The sequence below is a fragment of the Ictalurus punctatus genome, chromosome 10 (genome assembly GCF_001660625.3).
Source record: "Ictalurus punctatus breed USDA103 chromosome 10, Coco_2.0, whole genome shotgun sequence".
Taxonomy (NCBI): Eukaryota; Metazoa; Chordata; class Actinopteri; order Siluriformes; family Ictaluridae; genus Ictalurus; species Ictalurus punctatus.
Window position 1 is genome coordinate 89,429 of NC_030425.2, and position 25,368 is coordinate 114,796.

At 40.1% G+C, this 25,368-nt stretch overlaps 2 protein-coding genes across 2 annotated transcripts; both read right to left on the reverse strand.

Moving 5' to 3' along the window:
• Positions 1–6,851: 6,851 nt before the first annotated feature.
• Positions 6,852–11,193, reverse strand: LOC128633728 (NLR family CARD domain-containing protein 3-like). The gene is made up of 2 exons (XM_053683365.1): positions 9,973–11,193; positions 6,852–7,781 (listed from the first exon to the last, which is right to left on the reverse strand). Exons 1-2 carry the CDS (start codon positions 10,827–10,829, stop codon positions 7,508–7,510), a joined length of 1,131 nt encoding a protein of 376 aa, XP_053539340.1. The 5' UTR covers positions 10,830–11,193; the 3' UTR covers positions 6,852–7,507.
• A 72-nt stretch (positions 11,194–11,265) lies between these two features.
• Positions 11,266–13,217, reverse strand: LOC128633710 (uncharacterized). The gene is made up of 4 exons (XM_053683254.1): positions 12,935–13,217; positions 12,470–12,524; positions 12,030–12,234; positions 11,266–11,745 (listed from the first exon to the last, which is right to left on the reverse strand). The coding sequence occupies exons 1-4, from the start codon at positions 13,048–13,050 to the stop codon at positions 11,486–11,488; spliced, it is 636 nt and encodes a 211-aa protein (XP_053539229.1). The 5' UTR covers positions 13,051–13,217; the 3' UTR covers positions 11,266–11,485.
• Between the last annotated feature and the right edge of the window lie 12,151 nt (positions 13,218–25,368).

Sequence of the window (25,368 nt, forward strand, 5' to 3'; positions counted from 1 at the left end):
AGGTTCCGCTCTTGTCAGGCAGGAACAGGAACTTGACACAGCTGGAGACTGGAAGGTGACGTTTTTCCAGTCTTCAGCTGTATTTTGTTTATTTTCGGTGTCGGTTTTCCACCGCCTTCGTCTGAAAACACAGACGAAATAGGAATCACACACTGCAAGGACACAGCCAGGTTCTCTTTTACACACACCTGAGAGGAGATAAACCAGCTGAACTTTCTAATCTTACATTAAACATCCAACAAGCAGCTTTCGGGTCACAGTGAGACATTAATGACAAGTTCCTGTAACGCTTCTTCTGCTTTAAACTCCAACCTGAGGGTGACGACGCCATCTCAAACTAAAACAACTTCTATCTACAAAGCTACACTGCAGAAGAGTTATTCTGACCGGTGGAGGCTGGGGTATTTCAGTGTAGTACCTTCTGCTCAAGGATCAGTCGTCTCATCTAGGCCTGCGCGAGCTTGTCCTCGTAGTCTGCACGTTAAACGCAGTCAGTCAAACCGGTGCATAGTGAATGTGTAGAGAGAGAGACAGAGAATAAGAGTGAATAAGTTCAGACGTTACTTTAATGCATCTGTTATCTGAATAATGAGTGCCTTGACCTCCAGTGGGGCCTGGAGAGGTAGGAAGCGTGAGGTTAAACACTGTGACTGTAAATAAACACTGAAAAACAAGAGTTGACTCCGAGCATGCACTTACCACAATTTCCAGCCTGAGCCTATTGATCTCAGCACGCAGAGCCACCTCTCTCTCAGCGCGCAGAGCGTCCAGAGCCACGTCTCTCTCAGTGCGCAGAGCGTCCAGAGCCGCCTCTCTCAGCGTGCAGAGCGTAATCTTCATCAGTTATGAATTGTCACTGAATCAATTCTGAGCTGCTGAATTTACTGATTCACTGTATTAATTCGGAACAAGTTTGAAGTACTAATTTGCTGTATTAGTTCCAAACTGCTTGATTAACTGAATCGATTCTGAACTGTTTAATTTACTCATTCACTGTATTAATTCTCTGTTCTGTTGGTGTAACCAGTTAAATGAATCAGTTCTGAGCTTGCCCAGTTCACGAATTTATCACTTTTCTGTTCCGGACAACTAACATACCTCACCAATTTATTAGATCGGTTTTAAGTTTGATTAATTTACTAATTTATTGTATAGTTTAAGCGTTCTGAAGGAGTGTGATTCACAGGTTTAGGGTAGGAATACTCTGCTCTAAAACTTAACTTGAGTCAGTAATTTGATAAAGATTCACTTGGTCAGTTCTGAACTGTTTGCTGTGCTGATTAACTGTGCTGATTCTTTGTTCTGAACAACTGATCCAGATTCTGTGTAATGAATCAGTGAATCCAGTTAGTTCAAAATATGTTCAAAACTGATTCACAGACAGTCAGACTGAAGCAAAATCAATCAAAAGACATACTGTCAATAACTAGTGGTGTGTGTGTGTGTATACCTGGTAGGCATCTGTGGCTGAAGCCGCTTATTTCTCCACCGCTCCTTCCACAAACACTCCTTTCTCAATGTCCTCTCTGAGGACCAGACTCACTGAGGCGCTGCCCAGGAGGTCAAAGAGCTTCTCTTCGTAGATCTCGATGAAGGAGCATTTACACAGAAGCTCTTTGCTACTGCAGACTGCACATGCGCACACACACACACGCACACACAAACTTACAATATTGTGTAACGTCACCAGAACATCCGGCTGATAAAATACCAAAATGAACTGCAACAGATTAGTGTCAAATGATGTACCATAGAAAATGAAGATTACCCATAATGCACTTTTAATGTAAGCAGTGCACAATTTAAAACATAAGAGGTGACCTCAGTGATGACTGGTGGGTCTGTGGACGAGTGGGTGGGCTTATTGAAGAGCAGGTGGGTCTGTGGACGAGTGGGTGGGCTTATTGACGAGCGGGTGGTCTGTGGACGAGTTGGTGGGCTTATTGACGAGCGGGTGGTTTATTTTATTACATCAAATAAACAGCATCTATTCAGTACCGTTTCATTTGTAATGATCAAAAACATAAAAAAAATACATCGCCGTACCAACGATATCTCAAAAAAGTGTATTGCATAATCATTTATCACGATACAGATATTATATTGATATAATCGCCCAGCGCTAGACGGAATGTAGCAGTTGCTCGTCTGATAGGACACCAAGTAACCGCCCTTACACGGTGACACCCACGGGTCTGCGAGAGACCGTGCGGACACTTTACAGAAAGTCACGGCCCGCGTGTTTGAGATGTTGTCATGCCCACCAGCGGTTCCCTGATTTCTTTGCGTGAATGACATTTTCCCACAATGTTTGAATTATCGACATAGAGTTTATGCGCTCAAGTGAAACGAAAAAAAAAGAAATTAAAAAAAGATTGTGTCGACGTGGGAAATTTTATCGATAGTCTGCATTTCCATCAGCAATAACGGTAAATATTTCAACGCTCTAAACCTTTCTTCAGAATAAGTAGTCGTCCTTGGATGGAAAGATTAGTAACGTGTGAAACTTCTTGACGCGTCTGATTTACTGATTCACTGAGTCAGTTCACTGAACTGTTTGATTCCCTAAAAGTTCTTTATCTAATCTTGTATCAGCTAATTTCACTCCCCTTATCTTAAAGGTTAAATCCAACATTCAGAGTTGGGGTAACCGCCCCCTTTCTCTAATTGGCAGGATCAATGTTATTAAAATGAATAGATTACCGAAGTTTCTGTTCTTATTTCAGGCTTGGGAACGCTTGTTTTCAAACAATCCACATCAGAGAGGAATGATTTCTAAGATTTATGATTTTATTCTGGCGTTAGGTAGTGAGGCGAGTACCAAAATTAAGAATGGGTGGGAAATGGAGTTAGGAGTACAGATAAGTGAGGAGTGTTGGGAACGTGCTATAGGTAGGATACAGTAGATACGAGCACTTCCTGTGCTCGTCTTGGACTCATACAATTCAAGGTTTTACACAGAGTCCATTTATTTTATCACCCTTTATTCTTTCTTTCTTCTTCTTCTTCTTCTTCTTCTTCCTCTTATTATTATTATTATTATAGTATTCATATTAGCATAAGATTAGGAAGTGATTTCTAAAAACTCTCAGTCACACCTTCATGCTAACTCTGTACATGATGTCAATGGTTCACTGCTCCTCTGCTACAATAATAATTATGTGCAGATGGAAAGAAGTATTAGGCTAAGCAAATGTTCTGAGTTTTTTTCCAGCAGTTTTTGACATGTACATGTATTTCATCAGCGCTGCTACGAGCTTATTTTTTCCCCATAACACTAATATAGCCTTATTCTCTGTTTACTCAGCAAGACTATAACTTTATTCTCACGTACTCTCCTTAATTTCAGTCACTTCCTCACTGAAACCTATAATCAGAATAACTCCAAAGCTCAGGACCCAAGTCTCTACTCTAAATCATGTGTCTAGAACACAGGCTCTGAACTCTTATCTAACACATTTGGTGTGTTATCTGCTCTAAATCACCCACCTCAGCTCATGCAGGCCGCTTAATTAGCTGATGACTTGAATCAGGTGAGTTTGGTGCAGGTTCTAATTGAACATCCTCAGGAGTGTAAGGAAGCCGCCCTCTAATATCTTTCTTACCAGTTCAACTCCAACTTCATCACCACCCCAAGAAAGCACTGCATGTTAGTAGTGTTCAGCGTCAGTATCTAAACTGATAGTCTATTCACACGCACTAGCACTACTACACTTCACATCCAGTATTTCCTTCTCTAATGTAGTGGGTTCATAATAAAACTGCCATATTTAATCATGAGCACCAAAAGTCATGTTTATTCTCGTCACTGCTCCTATGTAGCTTAATATATTCCGTAGGAGGCCTCGACTATTTCACTTGAGAATATCCACAAATAGGGAAGAAGATTACAGAGATAAATGTAATGTATACATTATTACATTAAAACAACGATTATCAAGGGAGAGAAAGAAAGTGAGTTCTAGACCTCTGACCTGTACACGTCATCAAAGATCTTATGGTTCACTGCTCCAATTTAACTGTCTGTGTGTGTTAGGGATGCACCGATGGCGATACCAGTACTCAGGTGTCGGCCCGATACTGTGTTCATGTACTCCTACTTGTAAAACTACCCCGATACAACCGCACCGACACCACTTTATGACAACGTGACATAGCCTAACCTCTCGTCACTTGAGCAGGTAGTCGGAAGAGGAGCAATGTCAGCAAATCGTCACACGCACGTAACGCGACACCGCTAGCTTTAGCCTCAGAGTCACCGACACTGACTTTCTTCAGTTTACTATCTGTCAGCGTTATCTTTTATTCCCAACATGACCTCAGTCTCCATCAGACGGAGGAGAAATCATCACGTGACTGAGGAAGAAAGTGTGCGTCCTCTAAGTCAGGGATTAAACACTGCCGAGAAAGTTTATAAACTTTATAAAGTGGAGTTTGTGGAGCATGGAAGCATGACAGTGATGCGGTCGCAAGCTGCTCAAAAGTTTTAGTTTAATTTAAGTTTGTCATTATATGCTGTATCTGCACGCTTGCAGTGAAAATTCTGTCAGAAGTGATGTGTTAATAACGAGGCCACGTTGCTGGTCACGCGCGGTGTAGACGCGCTGATACAGAGTGTAGCGTGAGTAAGATCTGTAATGTCTCAATCAAACATTATGATCAAAAGTATACAAGTAAAATAATGTCTAAAGACACCTAGGAACAGAAACCACAAGGTGCAGTGAAAGTGAGTTTTTATTATTCATTTAGGACTGGAGTTTAATTCTGTGCTTTCTGTGCATCCATAAAAAATAATGCCATCTATCTAACTATTTATAAATGTTTATATATATCTATCTTATTTAGTTTACATTTATATTATAGAAGTACTTGTGCATTTTTTTTTATGGATTCACAAAAAGCACCAAATTAAACTACAGTCCTAAATTAATTATATTATATTATATTATATTATATTTTATATATATATATATATATATATATATATATATATATATATATATATATATATATATATATATATATATATATATATATATATATATATATATATGTGTGTGTGTGTTGGGTTCTTTTCTGTTTTGGACAAACATTTGTGTAAAGTTTTAGTCTGAATTTATATTTGTAACACTCAGTTTGTGGATTTTATTTTAAATAAACAAAAAAAAGGCACTGAAAGTTTGCTGTGCCCCCATCAGAATAATCGAAAAAATAATCGACCAATTAATCGATTGTGAAAATAATCGTTAGTTGCAGCTCTAATAATAAGCTGTATCATGAAATAGATTTTTTTTTTTTAAATAAAAAAACACCTTAATTATTTTCAAAACAGAGTTGTCTTTGAGAAGAAGAATGGAGTGTAATATAGTGTGAATCATAAAAATTCTATTTCATTTCTATTTGTTTACAGAAAGACTTCAGCAATAAAAGCAGCATTTTGCTGTAGTTGTTAAGGGGCCGTTTACACCACAACGTTTTCAAATAAAAACCGAAAACTTTTGATGCGGTTTGGCTGTTCGTTTCCATGACGACGGCGTTTCGGGGCCTGAAAACTTTGGAAAACGGGTTTCAAGGGGCAAGTTTTTGAAAACGATGCCGTTATCATCTCCGGTAAATCATGTAAATTATTATCCTGAAAAACCACAGCTCCTCCGTTTACTTGTATTTGTTTACAGCGCGGTCATTCCCTCATCAATATGGCGGACATGTTGACGTGAATGCTTACGTGCGCATGCGCGTAGTATTTCTTTACAAAGTCACCTCGCCAGCTACACACATTTTGTCCTTTTTGTGTTTATTTCTTGAGAAATAGAAAAGAGAAGCTCGAATGTGCAGTGAATGTCCAATATAAACCCAACTTTACCTCAGTTTCAGTTTATACATTAAAAACATTACAGAAATATAAAGTTATTTTAGCTGCTAAATGACTTAGCCACTTTTACACTCTGTTGTTTATTTTAGTTGCTATAAGCAGGGAGCAAACAATGGATTTTAGGATAAAGTAAGGTTATACTTAAATAGTGCCGCTAAAACAGAATTACAAATCGCTCCTCATGAGTTAAATAGTGCACTACATAAGGTGTAGACCGTCATTATTTCATCCCTAATGTAGCGCACTTAAACCGGAAGTGACATCAATTTGGGATTCGGCCACACAGCGTCCGTTTAACTTACCTCGGGTTTAAAAACAGAACGGAGTTTTAATTCCTCAAACACAGACAAAATAACCAGCTTTCATGTTTAAACTGCATCAAATCTAACTGTAAAACTGTCAGAAATAAATTAATCTGGAGATGATTAGTTTGGTGTAATAACTCAACTGATCAGGAGATACCCGCTGCAGCTTTTTCTTCTTCTGATTTCTACTGGTCGGAGACGCAGCTGTTAGGCGCGTTACCACCACCGCGTGGACTGAAGGATATAGTTCCAGGTTGGAGGAGGTCTATCCTAACAAACTTACACCAGTAATTTCCACTCATGGTTTTATTAGATCCTATTTATTATTCCAGTGGAGTTTATGACTTCTTCATGAAGAAGTAGTCATTGCTCGGATCAATATGGCGGCGACCCTGACCTGCGATCCAGCGGCCAATGCGGAGTCTATGTCTGTCTATGAACACAACAGCCATGAATCACAGTGGAGTGACATCAACTCCCCTCTTCGATTGATTGGCTAGAGGAGGAGCTGTAGTGGACCAATGGTGACGCTAAACCCCACCCTGATTTACATGAAACTCCAACTACAACATTTGGAAAAGCGAGCGGAGACTGTGGAAACAAGCGCGAAGGGAAAATCAGCATAAGCATTCAGAAAAAGAAAACATGAGCAGAAAATGTCAGCGAGCACAAAAACACAGTAATATCACCAAGGAAACATGATCTTGTGTGATTCAGAAGACTTTGAATTCATGGCTCAGTTTTGTGTGATATAATTTCACGTGTTTTTAAATGTTTGAATCACAATTATTATTTTTCGATCCGTGACCGCAAAACTTTTGATGGAAAATTAATCCCATACTTTTGGACTCAGACTTGGGCTCGTGCTCCAAAAATCCCTGAAATCATTTCACACCAGACTGCTGTGTGAACGCAGGTCAATACAAAGCAGGATTTACTAAATACTTTATTCTCAAGAACGGATCAGTACCAACTGTTCGTGATCCAGCTTCATATCCAGAAGACGTAAGTATCGCACTTTATATTTTGTGAGTGTTTGTAAATCACCTTTCCGAATGAGCTTGTTAGCAGATTCCACGGCTAATGTAGTACCCGAAACAGGAGCTGTTCTCTTCCGGAAAGGGGGCGGGGCACAGCAGCTCATTTGCATTTAAAGAGACACACACAGGAAAACAGCGTGTTTTTGATTCCTTTGCATTGTGAAGCACTTTGAGCTGCATTTTATGTATGAAAAGTGCTATATAAATAAAGTTATTATTATTATAATCTCTCTGTGTGTGTGTGTGTGTGTGTACCTCAGTATCTCCAGTGTACAGTGTGTGTGTGTACCTCAGTATCTCCAGTGTACAGTGTGTGAGTGTACCTCAGTATCTCCAGTGTACAGAGTGTGTGTGTGTGTGTGTGTGTGTGTGTGTGTGTGTGTGTGTGTGTACCTCAGTATCTCCAGTGTACAGTGTGGATTCTCCAGTCCAGCAGAGAGCAGCTTCACTCCTGAATCCTGCAGGTTATTGTCACTCAGGTCTAGTTCTCTCAGTCTGGAGTTTGATCTGAGAACTGAGGACAGAACTCTACAGCTTTCCTCTGTCAGATCACACCAACACAGCCTGGAAGAGAAATGATGAAATATCAGAACACTGACCTCAAACACACACACAGCCATAACACACTTACTCTTTATCATGTAACAGAAATGTGAGTGTGTTTCTCTCACACACACAAATCAGAGGACAGGACACCACATCACCATTATTATTATTATTATTATTATTATTATTATTATTATTGAAATGAAATCAGAAGGGTTTTTGTTTGAATAATGGAAACCATTTTTAAGAGAATTACATGTTAAAAAAAAAAATAAAATCTGTGTGTGTGAGTGAGAGAGTGTGTGTGAGTGAGTGTGTGTGTGTGGAGTAAGTTGACGAGTTAGTTTGCTAACTGGAAATCAGTCTCACACAGTGCATGCATTATTTATTTGTTTGTTTGTTTGTTTGTTTGTTTGTTTGTGGTAAATATTCACACATTTTTTGTTAGGGATTAAAGTTATAAACAGGACGTATCCCTTGCTCTGCACAGAGGGATAATTATGATGTTTTTGCTAACTGGAAATCCGTCCTCGAGGACAATCCTCTTTCATCCTGTAAACTAATCCCACACCAGATCCAATCTAAAGAGAAAGTCTGATCGGTCCAAACCAAACAAGGTCGGTGTGAAAGTGAAAAAGCACAGAAGAGTTTTAATCAAGTTCTGTTGTAAGTGTGTAGTGAGCTAGAAGACATGTATGTGTTACTGAACATCAGGTGTTTTTCTGTATCTCTGTATATCCTGTGTAAACTGAGTTAGAAGAACCATGTGTGTTTTGTCTAAAGCAGCTTTATTCTGGCAATAAATGAGCAATTAGACATTCACCAGAACTGTGTTTCCAATCAAAGCCCTTTAAGCTTCAATACTAGTGTCACAATAACAGATCAGACTTCCAGGATGAAGTGTACCAGGCTGGGACTAAAGCCAGAAGGTCATTAAGGTATAAGGGGGAAATTTGGGACAGGGTAAAAATTATGTACCCTGTATAATAGTGCCAAATGTCCTGGCATGTTGAATTACATAACCTGAACAAAAACTTATCGCAATAACAATACTTGAATTTTTCTGCCCAGCAATTTGACACAAATCGGATAAAAAAACACTGCAATATCAGTGCTTGAATTAGTTTCCTCTGCAATTCATCCTCACAAATTCAAGCTGAAAAAATCCGGGTCTTCAAATTCGGGTCTTCACATCCAGGTCTCACAGGAAGAGCAGTGGATTGCCAATAGTATTATTACACGCAGCTCAGAACCGGCCCAACGCGTTGGTGGTTGTGGTGTGGATTGTACTTCCATACCGATAGTGAAACAGAAGATGAAGATATTACACTATCGGCATTCCATAAGATATTATACTATCGGCAATCCACTGCTCTTCCTGTGAGACCCGGATGTGAAGACCTGAATTTGAAGGCCTGAATTTTTGCAGCTTGAATTTGTGAGGATGAATTGCAGACGAAACTAATTCAAGATATTGAATTAGATACTGCTTCAGAAAAGTATATAAAGACATGTTTGTGTGTGTATAATTCAGACTTTCTGCAGACTGTCTCACTTTGTTGTTTCAATAAAGTTTGATGACCTTTGGCATCTACAAACCCTCTGTCTCTGAAGTGTTTAACTTAGGTTGGAAAGATTGTTTTCCACGACACTCTCATGTGTGTTCCTCAGTGGAGATTGGGTGGTGTGATACTCTGATACACATCATAGGACCAGAAAATAGAATAATCAATCATGTCTATTGATAGATATTTTCCTATATCCTCTAGAACACCAATGTCACATGTTGTATTCATATTGTTCCCATGGTGACAGAGTTCTGTTTTTCTTCTTCTCGTTTGTGAAGTTCTGTTCAATGTCACTTTCAAATGAAAGGAGAAAAGAAAAAGTGCCTTTCACTGGTGTTTAGTTCACAAAATGATCAAAAAGCAGTGATGAATACATGCAGTTATTCTGTAGAGATCATTTCCTCATCAGTTTTAGAGAAAAGGTAATAAATGGTGATAGAAGGTTTTGTCCACATGGCCCCACCCTCAGTGCAGACGTAACGTGTTGGTGTAAAAAGTGAAACTCTTCTGTAACAGTACCAGAGGCTTGTTTAAAGATGATTAGAGTAATTATTAACCAGCATTAATCCAAACTGTGCAGTTCAGTGTTACATTAAAATAATAAACCATGCAGTAATACATTTATAAATAAAAATACTCACACAGCTCTTCTGGAGGCTTTGACCACTGGCAGCAGCTTCAGAAGACATTCCTCTGATGGGTAATATTTACTCAAATCAAATACATCCAGCTCCTGATCTGAGTTCAGTAACACAAACACCAGAGCTGACCACTGAGCAGGAGAGAGTCTGGTTCCCCTGAGACGACTGAGACCTCCTCTGTTCAGGTAAGTCTGTACTTCCTGCACTAGAGAATGATCATTCAGTTCATTCAGACAGTAGAACAGATTGATGGATTTCTCTGGAGATGGATTCTCCCTGATCTTCTCCTTGATGTACTCGACTGTTTCCTGTTTGCTGTGAGAGCTGCTTCCTGTCTGTGGCATTAACCCTCGTAAGAGACTCTGATTGGACTCCAGTGAGAGACCCCGAAGGAAGCGGAGGAACAGGTCCAGGTGTCCGTTCTCACTCTGTAAGGCCTTGTCCACTGCACTCTTGAGGAGATCAGACATGTCTGACTTGGTGAGAAGATCAGACAGATTAGTGGTTGGTTGTTCTGTTACATTTCTGCTGATGAAGGAGAGAAATGTGTATAAAACAGCCAGAAACTCCTGAACACTCAGATGTACAAAGCTGAACACCTTCCCCAGGTGAAGCCCAAACTCCTCTCTGAAGGTTTGGGTACACACTCCTGAGTACACAGACACTTCTCTCACATCAATGCCACACTCTCTCAGGTCTTCCTCATAGAAGATCAGGTTTCCTGTCTCCAGCTGTTGGAAAGCCAGATTTCCCAGTGCCAGGATACTCTCCCTGGTCTGCTGAGGATCAGGGTCACATTTCTGATGGTACTTTTGGTCCTTGTGTTTGATCTGAAAGATCAGGAAGTGTGTGAACATTTGAGTCAGAGTCTTGGGGGATCTCTCCACTCACTGCTTCACCCAACATTCTCTCTAGAACAGTGGTTGAGATCCAGCAGAAGACTGGGATGTGGCACATGATGTAGAGCCTTCTTGAAGACTTCATGTGTGAGATGATTTTATTGGCCAGGCTCTGATCACTGATCCTCTTCCTGAAGTACTCCTCTTTCTGAGGATCACTGAACCCTCGTACCTCTGTTACCTGGTCTACACACTCAGGAGGGATCTGATTGGCTGCTCCTGGTCGAGAGGTTATCCAGAGGAGAGCAGAGGGAAGCAGATTCCCCTTGATGAGGTTCGTCAGCAGCACATCCACTGAGGCTGACTCTGTCACGTCACACAATCTCTCATTCTATTTAGAGGAAATTTAGAGGAAGTCAACACCCATCCAGAACATCAAAGATCAACACCACTGTGCAGGAGTCTATTAATTGTAGTTTTCTCATTTCAGGGAAAAAGTGATGAAGAAGATCCATCAGACTGAGATGTTTCTGCTTCATCAGATTCAGCTCTCTGAAGGGAAGTGGAAACATGAAGGTGACGTCCTGATTTGCTTTTCCTTCAGCCCAGTCCAGAATGAACTTCTGCACAAAGACTGTTTTTCCAATTCCAGCAACTCCTTTAGTCAGCACTCTTCAGATGGACTTGTCTTTAAAGAGATCATTACATTTGATGGGTGTTTCCTGTGTTGCTGGTCTCCTGGACGCTGTCTCAATCTGTCTCACCTCATGTTCATTATTGACGTCTCCACTCCAACCCTCTGTGATGTAGAGCTCTGTGTAGATCTCATTCAGAAGTGCTGAGCTTCCATGCTGTGAGATTCCTTCATTAATTCTTCTAAACTTCTCTCTCAGGCTGGATTTCAGCTTTGGCTGATACACAGAGGCCACAGACTCTAATAAAAAAAGTAATAACATGTTTTAATGTAAAATCACTGAACACAGGATTAAACGTAAAATTCAAATGCTGCTGTTCATTCCTGAGCCATGTACTAAATATTCCTGAAGGAACAGGACCATTGTACAGAGTAACCACAAGCTGGACCATGAACAGAACAGAAAAGCAGCAGATGTACATGATACTAAACTCGAACTTCAAACTAAAAATGTTCCTATCTAAAACTATTTCCTCTCTCTAAAGTGAACCTGATAGAATAAAACCATGACTCAGAGCTCTTACTGTTGTGCAGTGTGTTAGCGAAATCTGTGTGGTTCATGTTCTTCAGGACGTGCAGTGTGATCTTCAGCGCTCCGTCTCTGACACTGTGCAGATCCTCCTCATCCTCCACCTCCCTCTCAGTGCATGCTGGGTAATCTGGACTCAGGAGCTTCCTAAACCTCTTCAGCTCATTCTTTATCAGAGTGATGACTTTGTGTTCCAGCTCCTGGTTAGAAACACACAGGAACACATCTAAATATTATAATGTTACATACTGAGAGATGCTTTTATTTTATGAAAAGAATAAAAGTCTCTTTCTATTACCACAGTTACAGCTGAAATTCTGCCTGATTACTCATAATGCTGCTGCACATCAATAAATCTGTAAATTGTCATGATCTTAAATAAAAAAACCTGCAACCTGCTCACACACAAGTTACACACATTAAAAAGACACACACCTTGAATATGGAGTTCAACTGATTTCTGCTGAGGTTTGATTTCTTCTGTTGTGGTCTGTGAAGAAATAAAACACATGATGTAATATAGACTATATGTATTCATAGCTGCACAACACACACTAATAAATACAGAGACAGATATTTAACACTATCCTCTTAACACAATACACTGATTTCAGGATTTCTCACTGACACTAACATGTTTATGAATAAAATAGTGATCTAGTCATTAATGTCCCAGGTGTAAATGTTGTTGTGTAGCACCACAGACCCTCCAGCTCAGGGTCTGCAGGCTGAACTGAACTCTTAAAGCAGTTTTCCTCACTGCCAGTCCGAGAGCTGCAGCACTGCACAGTTTAGTGTTTTACTGCTTCAACACCTGATAAAGATCATGAAGGGCTTCAGAATGAGACCAGTGAGTTTGATCAGGTGGAACACTGCTGTAAAACACCTCACTGTACTGACCTCACATCAGGAGAACTGGCTCCGTCTCTGAAGTGACGTGGATGATCCAATGACCGGTCACTCTTTAAGGACACACAGCTGGGTTCTGGTGAGTCTGATCTCTTTCTCTTCATCATTCTAGAATTAAACAGAAATATCAGCAATAATTAATACTCTGCTGTCTCAGCACTGTTACACAATGTGTTCATCATTAAACACCAATAATTCCATCTTTTTAATTCAGCTCCAGTCTGCACACTTATTCAAACAGGAGACACGCCTCATACCTCAGCAATTACACTGATGTCAGGAGTCCCAATCACAGATAACTGACTCAGCTGGGTCTTAAAGCCTGTAGAGTTCACTGACTCAAATCTACGCTGCTCTTCTCCTCCACATTACATAGTCCTTTTTACTCTTCTCTCAGTGAAGGATTTCTCTAAACTGTTCTTAGATCAGATCAGTGATATATTCACTGCTATTAAACACCTTAAACCAAAGTCTAGTTCCTCTGTTAACTAGTGAGTGTTTAGAGATACAGATCTGTCCCATGAGACGGTGTGTATTTATTGCTGGTGAATGGAAAAGTAACTCACTTCTTGTCTTTCTTTAAGTCCTGTTTTCCAGACACACTCATGTTGAAGGTCATGTCTCCTTCTCCAGATTACAGCAGGACACACGTTTACTTCACTCCAACATCGGTGTGTTAAATCAAACCCTGTATCAGCTCAGAGTTCACTTACAGGAAATAGTCACGGTATCAAGTCATAAAACAACCTGTGTACATTCAAACTTCAGTACAAATCCACAAAACTCTTCTGCATCTAGTGTACATTCAGTGTGTTTACATATTATAGCTTTAGATGTAGATACTCACTGAGTTTTTACTCCTGAAATGGTGTATTTTCCCCAGTAGTTATATCATACACTTTCTGTCAAACTGTCAATCAAAGTGTTGTGTGTGATAATTTATGACCCTCTGTGCTTCCCTGACTGACAGGTCTGTAGGGGTGGTGAGGGGGGTAACCCTATGGAGTTTATCAGCTGGTCAATCTGGCTCCTTTGTGTCTGGGGGTGTTGTGGAGAGGTGTGTGTTGGGGGGAACAGTCCCACTCCCAACAAAAGGTGTTTATGTTAATGAGTTTGGTTTTTGGTGGGGTGAAATACGTCTGAAAAGAAATAATGTTTTTAATATGGGGATGTGTTTGTGTTACTTTGTGGCGTTATTTCATTCGTGTAAACACATTGTTAGAAAAGCATGATGTTTGAATGTGTACATATATGAGTAGAATATTTGTTTTGTGAAATAAATGAAAACAATTGTTTATTATGTTTTTAGGGATCCCGGTCTACCTTTGAATAAAAAGTTTAGGAGTTAAAGCGTCTTTTTTAAAAAAAAAAAAAAAAAGAAAAAGAAAAAAAGAATCTGTTTAAAATAATCGTTTGTATTACATACATTCTAAACACAAACCTTTAGGATGTAAAAATGATCAAAAGAGATGTTTAAAAAGAATCCGTATTACTAGGTTTCCAAAAATACACATAAAAACTTTAGGAGGTAAAAATGGTTAAAAGAGATGTTTAAAAAGAATAGCGCATATTACACGACTTCTAAACAAAGATCCTTACGAGGTAAAAATGTTAAAGTGCTGGTTAAAAGAATCTCCGTAATGTTTAAACTAGGAGAGAAGTATTTTCCAGAGATGTCTTCCAGTCGCTGTGTTAAGCAGTAATGAAGTTAAACTGAGACGCCTCACTCTCGCTAAACCCCGCCCATACAAACGTGTTTTCAGACATGCCTCTATCTCATTCTAAACACACCCATTCACATGTTTTCATCGTAGCCAGTACGTTCTGTCAAAATGTCAATCACGGCGGTAGAACTAGAGGGCTAATTTATGGCCTTGTCCGTGTCAGGCCTGCGTTTCTCTAGGAGTGCTTAATTTATGGCCCTTTGTTTCTTCCTGACCAAAGAATTTTTTTATGACTAGGGGGGTCATGGTGTGATCCTACAGATTATGATAATGAGTGTCTGCGGGGGTGTTAATGGGTTTTAAAATAGCTTGTTAAGACATTATGGTTAAACACAGAAGACAGTCTGTAACTAACTGCTACAATGGCTACACCGAGAACTCCTAATATCTCCAGAAGACAGTTCTGCATCACGTCTATAGGAGGTGCTGATGAAAAGATTGAGGAGCTAACTTTTGCTCCAAGAAAAAACAACACTGTATTAGTTTGTCAAAAATTCTTCGTGTGGGTGATGAGGTTGTAAAGGAGCTGTCGTTTAACCCCGAGCAGGGCGTTACCAACTCCGGAGATCCTCTCTTAAGACCGCCCTCATGCTGTGATGATTAAAACGGGGTGGCCTGTGTCACAGTTAAACACATATAACGAAGATGTCTCAAGATTCTACATATGCCTGCTACAGCAACACCCCGGAGACAGCACCGGCTGTGCCTGACGACAACGCGAGAACGCTAGAATCCACTCCGCAAACATACGACAACAAGTGGTTGGGTAATTTCTGCAAGGAATTAGGATATCACAACCTAAGTTTCCTCACAACTCCGTACGGAATCAGCGGCTCTTTAACTGGCGCCTCTGCCTACATCGGTGTTGATGACACAGACGGCTGTATTCAACCTGACGCGTTCAAGATTATAAAAGCGACAGTCGTGGTCCTTCTGGAGCATGTTATCAATAAAAAACTGAACGATCTCTGTTTTGGGTGCGAAGTGGATCATCCGAGTCAGCTTAGACACTCTTGTCTCTTCGAACCTTACGCGCATTTCTTTGACACATACTTGAGGAACTATCGCGTGATCTGCTCAAGCCTGGGCTTAAACATTTCATCGCTCAAGCCTTGAGTCGGTTTGGTTTGAGGGTTAACCCTCAGAGAATTCAAGGATCAGTGGATGCCATTCTACACGAGCTGCGGGACGAAGTGTACATCGTGCAAAGGCTTAACGAGGTCAGAGAGAAACTTGTGGATGTCAGCAGCGAGCAGATCGTCTACGACGCCGTGGACAGCTTGAAGGGGGTCATACCAACCGTTTGAGATGGGGAATGTGTGCAGCACTACAGGATTAGCAAAGAGTCTGCTTAAACGCCGTATTAGGTGCGAGATGTCCAGTCTGTTGTACAAATGTCTTACGGACTGTGTTGGTGTATCCGTAGCTGTAAACAGATGCGATGTTGACCCGAGACGTCTAACAAATCTCGTGAATCAGATGTGTCTTGTGCGAGGTACGGTGTGTGATTGAACTGCTTTGGTACATATGTGTATTAACGCATGCGAACCGATTTTGGTTTCTATCACAAAAATACTAGATCTTGTGACTGAATGTGGCAGACGTATTAGAATTGCAGACATTTTATGTATGTGTACGTATGTGTATGATGTGTGTGAAATTCTGCTGTCGAGAAATGACCAGACAGATGTCTGTGAAATAATCGACGCATTTATAGCGTATGTGGTTGACAAAAACACTGTGATGTGTATAAAGTTCCTACACTCCTTCAATGATGTTGTATGATAACGTTTATGATCTTTTACTGAAATAAATACCAAGACGTTTAAGACCATCTGTGTTATTCTTTTGTGATTGTTAAAGTGTCGACATGTTAGGAGACATGACAGCAGACCTGAAAAAAGTCTATTACACACCTTCAAATGCGGGGTCTTTTGGTGGTAAAAAACGTTTAAAAGACGGTGTTTTAAAGGAAACAGGGGTTCGTTTAACAGAAAACAAGTTTCGGATTGGCTTGCTGGCGAGGATGCTTACACGTTACACAGAACTGCACCGCTAAGATACAAAATAAATCGTGTTTTTCTTTATGGTATTGATATGCAGTTTCAGGCAGATCTGGTCGATATGCCTGTGTACGCCAAGGAAAACAACAGCGTTCATTTTCTGTTGACGTGCATATGCATGTTTAGTAAATATGCGTGGACTCGGGTTTTAAAAAACAAATCCGGTGTCGAGGTGTCTAAAGCTTTCCAATCTATACTGGATGAGGGCAGGGTGCCCCGTAAACTACAGACAGATAATGGGAAAGAATTTTTTAATAAACATTTCCAAAGCATGAAAAAAAAGTACAACATACAAAATTTTGCATCAGCTACCGATTTAAAAGCGTGCATCGTCGAGCGGTTTAATAAGACCTTAAAAGGGCGGATGTGGAGATACAAACTAACTGCTACAAACTCCAAACGCTATATCGATGTTCTACAAGACATCACGGACGGATACAACGGCAGCTATCACAGGAGCATTAAGATGAGACCTATTGATGTGTCCAAAGAAAATGAATCTGCCGTGTATAAAAACCTATATGGATCTAAAGACGGCCCCGGCGTAACCCCTAAATTTAAATATAAAGTTGGCGACATTGTTAGAATTTCTAACGTAAGAGGTCCGTTCACAAAAGGTTATAAAGAAAACTACACGCACGAGTTTTTCACTATAACAGAATGCATATCACGCGAATGTCCCGTCTATAGGTTGTGTGATTATGACGGCGACGTCATCGATGGTGTTTTTTATGAAGAGGAATTACAAAAAATATTTGTGAACAAAAACAAAACATTTAAAGTGGAAAAAATTTTAGACAAGAAGAAACAAGGTCGAAAAACAATGGTTTTGGTTAGATGGCTCGGATGGCCCTCAAAATTCGCATCGTGGATCGACCAGAAAGAATTGGTCCATGTACAGAACCCCATAAAAACAGACGAAACCTCGTAGATGGCGCACATTCATGTAAAAACCAACCATGACTGTGGGTGGTTTTTATGTAACGCTTCCCTGTAATGCCTCAAGGACCGTTTATCCGGAAAATAGTATCTGGTGTTATACAACTCGATTATTGAAAACTATCAATCTAAAAGGAGAATGGCAAGTCGGGTTAATCGAATTTGAATATCCGCTGTCGTGGTATACATTTAATGAGGAAGATGCTACGTTCATTTTCAACTATGGTGAAACAACGAAGACTGAGAATCGGGTCACCGAATATAATATTGAAGGCAATATATCAAACGTATCTTACAGGTTAAAGACTGGATATTATGGCGACGTCGTTTTTTTGATCAGGGAGATCAACGCGACTCTGACACAACGTGCGAGTCTCGGCTATGACCATGTTAAAAATAAAATTTTTCTCAAAGGCCCTCCGAAGACATCGCTGACATTTTATGGAAAGGTGGCCAATATTTTAGGATTAAAACCGGGAGTTGCTATTGAAACTACAGACCATGCTGTTGAAAGATCTGGCATGACTTATGCGCCTTTTCAGGCTGACATTAATGCGGGGTTTTACAGTATGTATATTTATACCGATATCATAGAATACCAGACCGTGGGGGATTTCTACGTGCCGCTACTGAGATGTGTACATATAGAGGGGGAGAACCACAAGAATGTTAGTGTTAGATACGACACCCCACACTACGTATCGGTTAATAAATCGTCCGTCAGTGAGATAACCATACAGGTGAAAGACGATCAAAATCGAGACGTGCGCTTCAGTTACAGGAAGGTGTGTGCCAAGCTGCATTTTAGGCCTGTGAAACAATTTGTTTAAAAAAAATAATCATAATGTCATATTTCAACAATCACCACACAGACCCTCTGCGTTATGTCCAATATTACCAGAATCAAGCGGGGAATGGGCTCCCCGGTTATGCAGGGGGTGGAGTTATGTATGGAGCCGGGTTAGGGGGTGTGTTTAGAGGTCTCTTTAGAATGGCCATTCCTTTGCTAAAACGCGGTTTTAGCATAGCCAAACCACATCTTAAATCAGCAGCAAAAAACATACTAAGCGATGTTGTTAGCAATACATTATCGCATACGTTTAATAATAACAACAACAGCAACAACAATAATAACACTCAAGATGGATCCGGACTAATGGTGATGGCTCGCAGAAGAGCATCTAATCCGCCAGGGGCTCGGAGGAGTGGCCAAACGACGAAGAAAAGAAAACATAACACCAAGAAATCGTCAGTTGTAAAAAGACCAAAGCAAAAAGACCAAAGACCTGTGTTAAAACAATATTTTAGAACATGTCTTTACTACACAATATGTCAGAAGAATGTTTAAAAACAGAGCTGGACCTATTCACAGTACCATTAACACAAACCGTTATTGAAAAAAATACATATACATATATATATATATATATATATATATACACATATATATATATATATATATATATATATATATATATATATATATATATATATATATATATATATATATATATATATATATATATATATATATATATATATATATATATATATACACATATATATATATATATATATACACATATATATATATATATATATATATATATATATATATATACACATATATATATATATATATACACATTATATATATATATATATATACACATTATATATATATATATATATATATATATATATATATATATATATATATATATAAGTACCACCGTTGTCAGCAGTATCAGAAAAATCGCCTCTGGAGTTTTTTATAGCGGGGACTGGAGAGGATTATGCGGACCTAAACAACACCCTGGTTTTTTTGCGTCTCAAAATCACTAATGCAGACGGCACAGACATAGCAGACGGAGCCCCCGGTGGGACTTATTAACTATGCCGGATCTACGATATTTTCACAAGTGGACGTGTCGCTTGGAGACCGTCTCATATCACAAAGTTCCAACACATATCCTTATCGATGCATAATAGAGTGTCTCACCAATTATAGTAAAGACGCTCTTGAAACGCTGTTCTTAGCGGGGCTCTTTTACAAAGACACTGCCGGTCACATGGTCCGTTACGGACCCTGCTGGTGGTAATAGAGGTTTGACCAAACGAGCTGCATTTACCAACGCCAGCAACGTTGTTGAACTACTGGCCCCCATTCACAGTGACATATTCTTTCAAGAAAAACTAATGCTTAACGGCGTGCACATTAAAATTCGCATGTCGAGGGCGAAAGATGAATTCTGTTTGATGAGGAGCGACGCTGTGGCCTATAAACTAAACATCGTGTCAGCTTCACTGTTTGTGAAAAAAGTGTCGGTATCACCAGGTGTGAGATTGGGGCACGCGCAAGCATTGCTCTCGATGCCAGCCAAATACCCCATCTACAGGGTGTGTGTGAAAAACTTCTCAATCCCTGTAGGCTCACGTGTTTGTAATCAAGAAAACTTGTTCTTAGGAACTCTACCAAAATCCGTTGTTCTGGCTATTCAATTCAATTCAGTTTTATTTGTATAGCGCTTTTTACAATAGACATTGTCTCAGAGCAGCTTTACAGAAATATCAACATGGTATACAGATATTAAAGGTGCGAATTTATCCCAACTGAGCAAGCCACTGAGTGGCGATGGTGGCAAGGAAAAACTCCCTAAGATGTTTTAAGAGGAAGAAACCTTGAGAGGAACCCGACTCAGAAGGGAACCCATCCTCATCTGGGTGACAACAGATAGTGTGAAAAAGTTCATTATGGATTTATATGAAGTCTGTATGGCGTTAAGAGCAGCCGTAGTCCCAGCAGTCTGGAATTAAAGAAGATTTGAGCTACATCCAGAGGCAGAAAGGATCTGGATCTCTAGTATCTCCATAAATTCGTGTGGGGCTCGGCGAAAGGAGAGAGGGAGAAAAAAGATAATTATGACTGCGAAGTAGTACAACAGAATATAGTCAGGGTAGGCTTGAGTAAACAAATATGTTTTAAGCTTAGACTTAAATACTGAGACTGTGTCTGAGTCCCGAACAGTAATAGGAAGACTGTTCCATAACTGTGGGGCTCTATAAGAGAAAGCTCTTCCCCCTGCTGTAGCCTTCACTATTCGAGGTACCGTCAGATAGCCTGCATCTTTTGATCTAAGTAGGCATGGCGGATCATATAAAACCAAAAGGTCGCTTAGATATTGTGGCGCGAGACCATTTAGTGCTTTATAGGTTAATAAAAGTATTTTATAATTAATGCGAGATTTTACTGGGAGCCAATGCAGTATTGATAATATCGGTGTGATTTGGTCGTATCTTCTAGTTCTAGTTAGGACTCTAGAAGCTGCATTCTGGACTAACTGGAGCTTATTTATATTCCTACTGGAACATCCAGACAGTATGGCATTACAGTAATCTAATCTAGAGGTGACAAATGCATGAACTAGTATTTCCGCATCATGTAGTGACAATATGTTTCTTATTTTAGAAATATTTCTGAGATGAAAGAAGGCTATCCTAGTAATATTATCTACATGAGCATCAAATGATAGGCTGGAGTCAATAATCACTCCAAGGTCTTTAACTGCTGCACATGATGAAACAGAAAGACCATCCAGAGTAACCATGTGATCAGAAAGAATACTTCTAGCTACACGTGGGCCTAATAAAAGTATTTCTGTTTTATCAGAATTAAGCAGAAGGAAGTTAATTAACATCCAATGTCTAATGTCCTTTACACAATCCTCAACTTTACTAAGCTTCTGTCTGTCCTCTGGCTTCGCTGAAACATACAACTGTGTATCATCAGCATAACAGTGGAAGCTAATTCCATGTTTACGAATAATTTGACCTAGGGGTAGCATATATAAAGTAAAGAGCAGTGGGCCTAAAACAGAACCCTGTGGAACTCCAAAAGTAACCTCAGTACGCATGGAGAATTCACCATTTACATCTACGAACTGATAACGATCGGTCAGATAAGACCTGAGCCAGGAGAGCACTGTTCCCTTAATACCAACAACATTTTCTAATCTATCAAGTAGAATAGTGTGATCTATAGTATCAAAAGCTGCACTAAGGTCGAGTAACACAAGCAGCGAGACACAACCCTGATCGTAAGTCAGTAGAAGGTCATTTACTACTTTAACTAACGCTGTCTCTGTGCTATGATGAGGTCTAAATCCTGACTGATACATTTCATGAATGTTATTCCTATCTAAGTACGAGCATAACTGCTTTGCTACAACCTTTTCTAAAATCTTAGAGATGAAGGGGAGATTTGATATTGGTCTATAGTTAGACAATTGAGACGGGTCAAGATCAGGTTTTTTAATCAAGGCTTTAATAACTGCTAATTTAAGTGATTTAGGTGAATAGCCAGTGCTTAGGGAAGAATTGATTATATTTAGAAGTGGTTCAATTACTCCTGGACCAATCTGTTTAAACAAACATGTAGGTACGGGATCTAGTATGCAAGTTGATGAATTGGCTGAAGAGATTAATGTAGCTAGTTCGGTCTCTCTAAGCGGAGCAAAACACTCTAAACATTGATCTGATATTGCTACATTGTCATGTAATGGGTTTGTTACAGTACTGTCCGGTTTTAATTTAATGGCCTGTATTTCACGTCTAATATTTTCAACCTTATCATTGAAAAATTTCATGAAATCTTCACTGCTATGTAATGATTGAGTGTTTCTCTCTGTAGTGGTTTTATTCCTAGTTAATTTTTCTACTGTGTTGAAAAGGAATCTAGAATTGTTTTTGTTGTCTTCTATTAAGGTGGAGAAATAGATTTTTCTAGCATCGCCAAGAGATTTCCTATATTTCAGTAGGCTCTCCTTCCATGCTGTTTGAAATATCACCAGTTTGGTTTGACGCCATTTACGTTCTAATTGTCGAGTTGTCTGTTTTAAGGTTCGCGTTTGATCGTTACACCAGGGTGCTAATTTTTTTTCTCTAATTATTTTCCTTTTGAGTGGAGCCACTCTATCTAGCGTGTAGTGGAGTGTTGACTTCAAGCTTTCAGTCGCCTGATCGAGCTCTGTGTGATCTGACGGTGATCCAAATCTAATTGATGTTTCTGCGAGGTTATTTATGAAGCTCGGTGCAGCTGATGTGTAGGTACGTTTTACGCGGTAGCGAGACGAGGTGGAAATATTATGATCAATACGTATTATGAACGAGATAAGATAATGGTCTGAGACAACTTCAGACTGCGGAAAAATGATAATATTTTCTATACTTAGTCCGTATGTTAGTATGAGGTCAAGAGTGTGACCACCATTATGAGTAGGTCCGATTACGTTCTGATTAATCCCTACTGAATCTAAGATGGACACAACCGCTATTCTTAGAGGGTCTTCCAGGTTATCAAAATGAATATTAAATTCTCCGACGATTAATGCTTTATCTACAGACACAACCAGGTTTGAGACAAAGTCTGCAAATTCACTAAGAAATTCAGTATATGGCCCTGGGGGTCTGTAAATAATAATTAGAGGAATTGACTTATTTTTTGTGGCTACATAACTTATACTGGTATAAAGAATTTCAAAAGAATTAAATTTATGCTTAGGTTTTTGTGTGACGACTAGATTTTTACTATGGATGAGTCCAACACCTCCTCTACCAGCTGAACGAGGCTGATGTACATAACTGTATCCAGGAGGACTGGCTTCATTTAATGCTATGTACTCGTTTGGTTTAATCCAAGTTTCTGTTAAACGCATTAAATTACATTCCTGATCAGTAATGATGCCGTTAACAATAAGAGCCTTAGACGCGAGAGATCTAATGTTTAATAGTCCTAGCCTCAGATCAAAAGTGCTGGCTGTGCATTCAATATGATTTAATTTTATGTTAATTATGTTACGAAGATCGACTTTCCGAGATTTTCTATATATTTGTATAGCTCGGGGAACAGACACAGTCTCTATAGTATGTATTACCTTTGCCGGATTTTTAGTTGAACATTGATTATACTGAATGTTCTTATTATTGGAAGATGTACTTACGGTAGGCAGTCACTTGGAGTGTAGCGCCTTGGAAATGTTGTCTGAAAGCAGTTCCGCTCCAAGGCTGCTGGGGTGCAGGCCATCAGGACGAAACAACCTAGGACGCTCCCAGAACAGATTCCAGTTATTGACAAACACCAGATTCTGCTCATTACACCAAGAGACTAACTGGAAGAGGTCCAGAGACGATGATCTTCGCGGTGGGTGATCTGCCTCGTACTGTCTCGATCAGGCTGGAGAAGTCCCTCTTCAGAACCTCCGTCTGCCGCAGCCTGGTGTCGTTCGTCCCCGCGTGCAGCACAACCGCTCCAACGCGCTCGTCCTTCTTCAGGATCCCGGATACCTGCGCAGCGACATCAAGGACACAAGCACCAGAAAAACAGTGTGTGCGCACCTTATCTTTAGATGAGGCTACACGGACGTTCCGCACAATGGAGTCCCCGACGATCACAGCGTTGGGTCTGGTCTGGTGGAGAGGGGCGAAGCGGTTCCTGGTTGGAAACTCGAACACCGGAGGTGGAGAGGGTCCAGCCCGTGCCTTTCGCCGCTGGTTCACCCAAGGCCCGAGGTGTGTTGGCGCCGGCGTGACGGAGACCACGGCTGGGAAAGTCCTAGGTGCACGGTCCCTGCACAGAGAAACACACGGCGTAGAGGGGCTGGGAGTGGAAATACCATGCTGTGTGCTTACCTTGGATATGTGGGCAGAGGCACAAGATGTTTCCAGCGCAGTTTGTCGCTCCAGCAGCTGGGCCTGCTTGTCGAGTAGGCCGCGGATCTGCTTCTCCACATCCTCCAGTTCCAGCCGCACCATGTGAAGCTCAAGCGAGTCCTCATCTGCACTCAAAACCGGAGAGACAGCAGACATATTTGTTTTTTTTTGTTTGTTTTTGTTTTTTAAAAAAACAGAACAGCGGTAAGTGAGAAATGTGAAACGTAAACAAGGCTAGCGGTAGGTGATGCTAGCGGGCTACGGGCTACAAGCTAGTCGCGGATGTTTTGTAAAAAAAAAAAAAAAAAAAAAAAAAAAAAAATACAGATCAAATTTGCGACAGCGCAACGTTACGATTGTTTTATCTAAAGTGGTGTCAGTTATATTTGTATAACGTAAGGTAAATTATTTTAAAGTATAGAGATTAGAAGAAATTAATGTAATAGCGTTAGCTCGAAGGGTGCTGCTTCCTCAGTCGGCTATGGTTGATAATGATGCGTTTACAGGCTCGTATGATAAAAATCCGTTCGCCTTTAAAAACTATGACCTAGAATTTTTGGCAGTTTATCTGGACGGCCAATAGCACCCCGATAAACCTCTGCAGCCTGAATATGGAAGTGGCTCTGATGTACGCGAATTTTACCAGTTAGCGCTGGCTTCTGTAAAGCATCTTAAAAATCAACCTCTAGCTATTGATAGGGAGGATTTTCTTCATGGGTATACCCTTTATGCATTTAATCTCACGCCGGACGAAGACTGCAGTCTACACGTGTCGCTTATCAAGTCTGGGAACATTAGGCTAGAAGCACGTTTTAGACAACCTCTACCCCGAACGATCAACTTAATTGTTTATGCCAAATTTGACAGCATCATCGAAGTGTCAAATCGCAGACAGATCCTGGTTGATTACTATTAATCGGCAGAATGGACACCATCCACTTACGGCTATAATGGATAAGATCTCGTGTAATACCCATTTTCTCGGCGTACT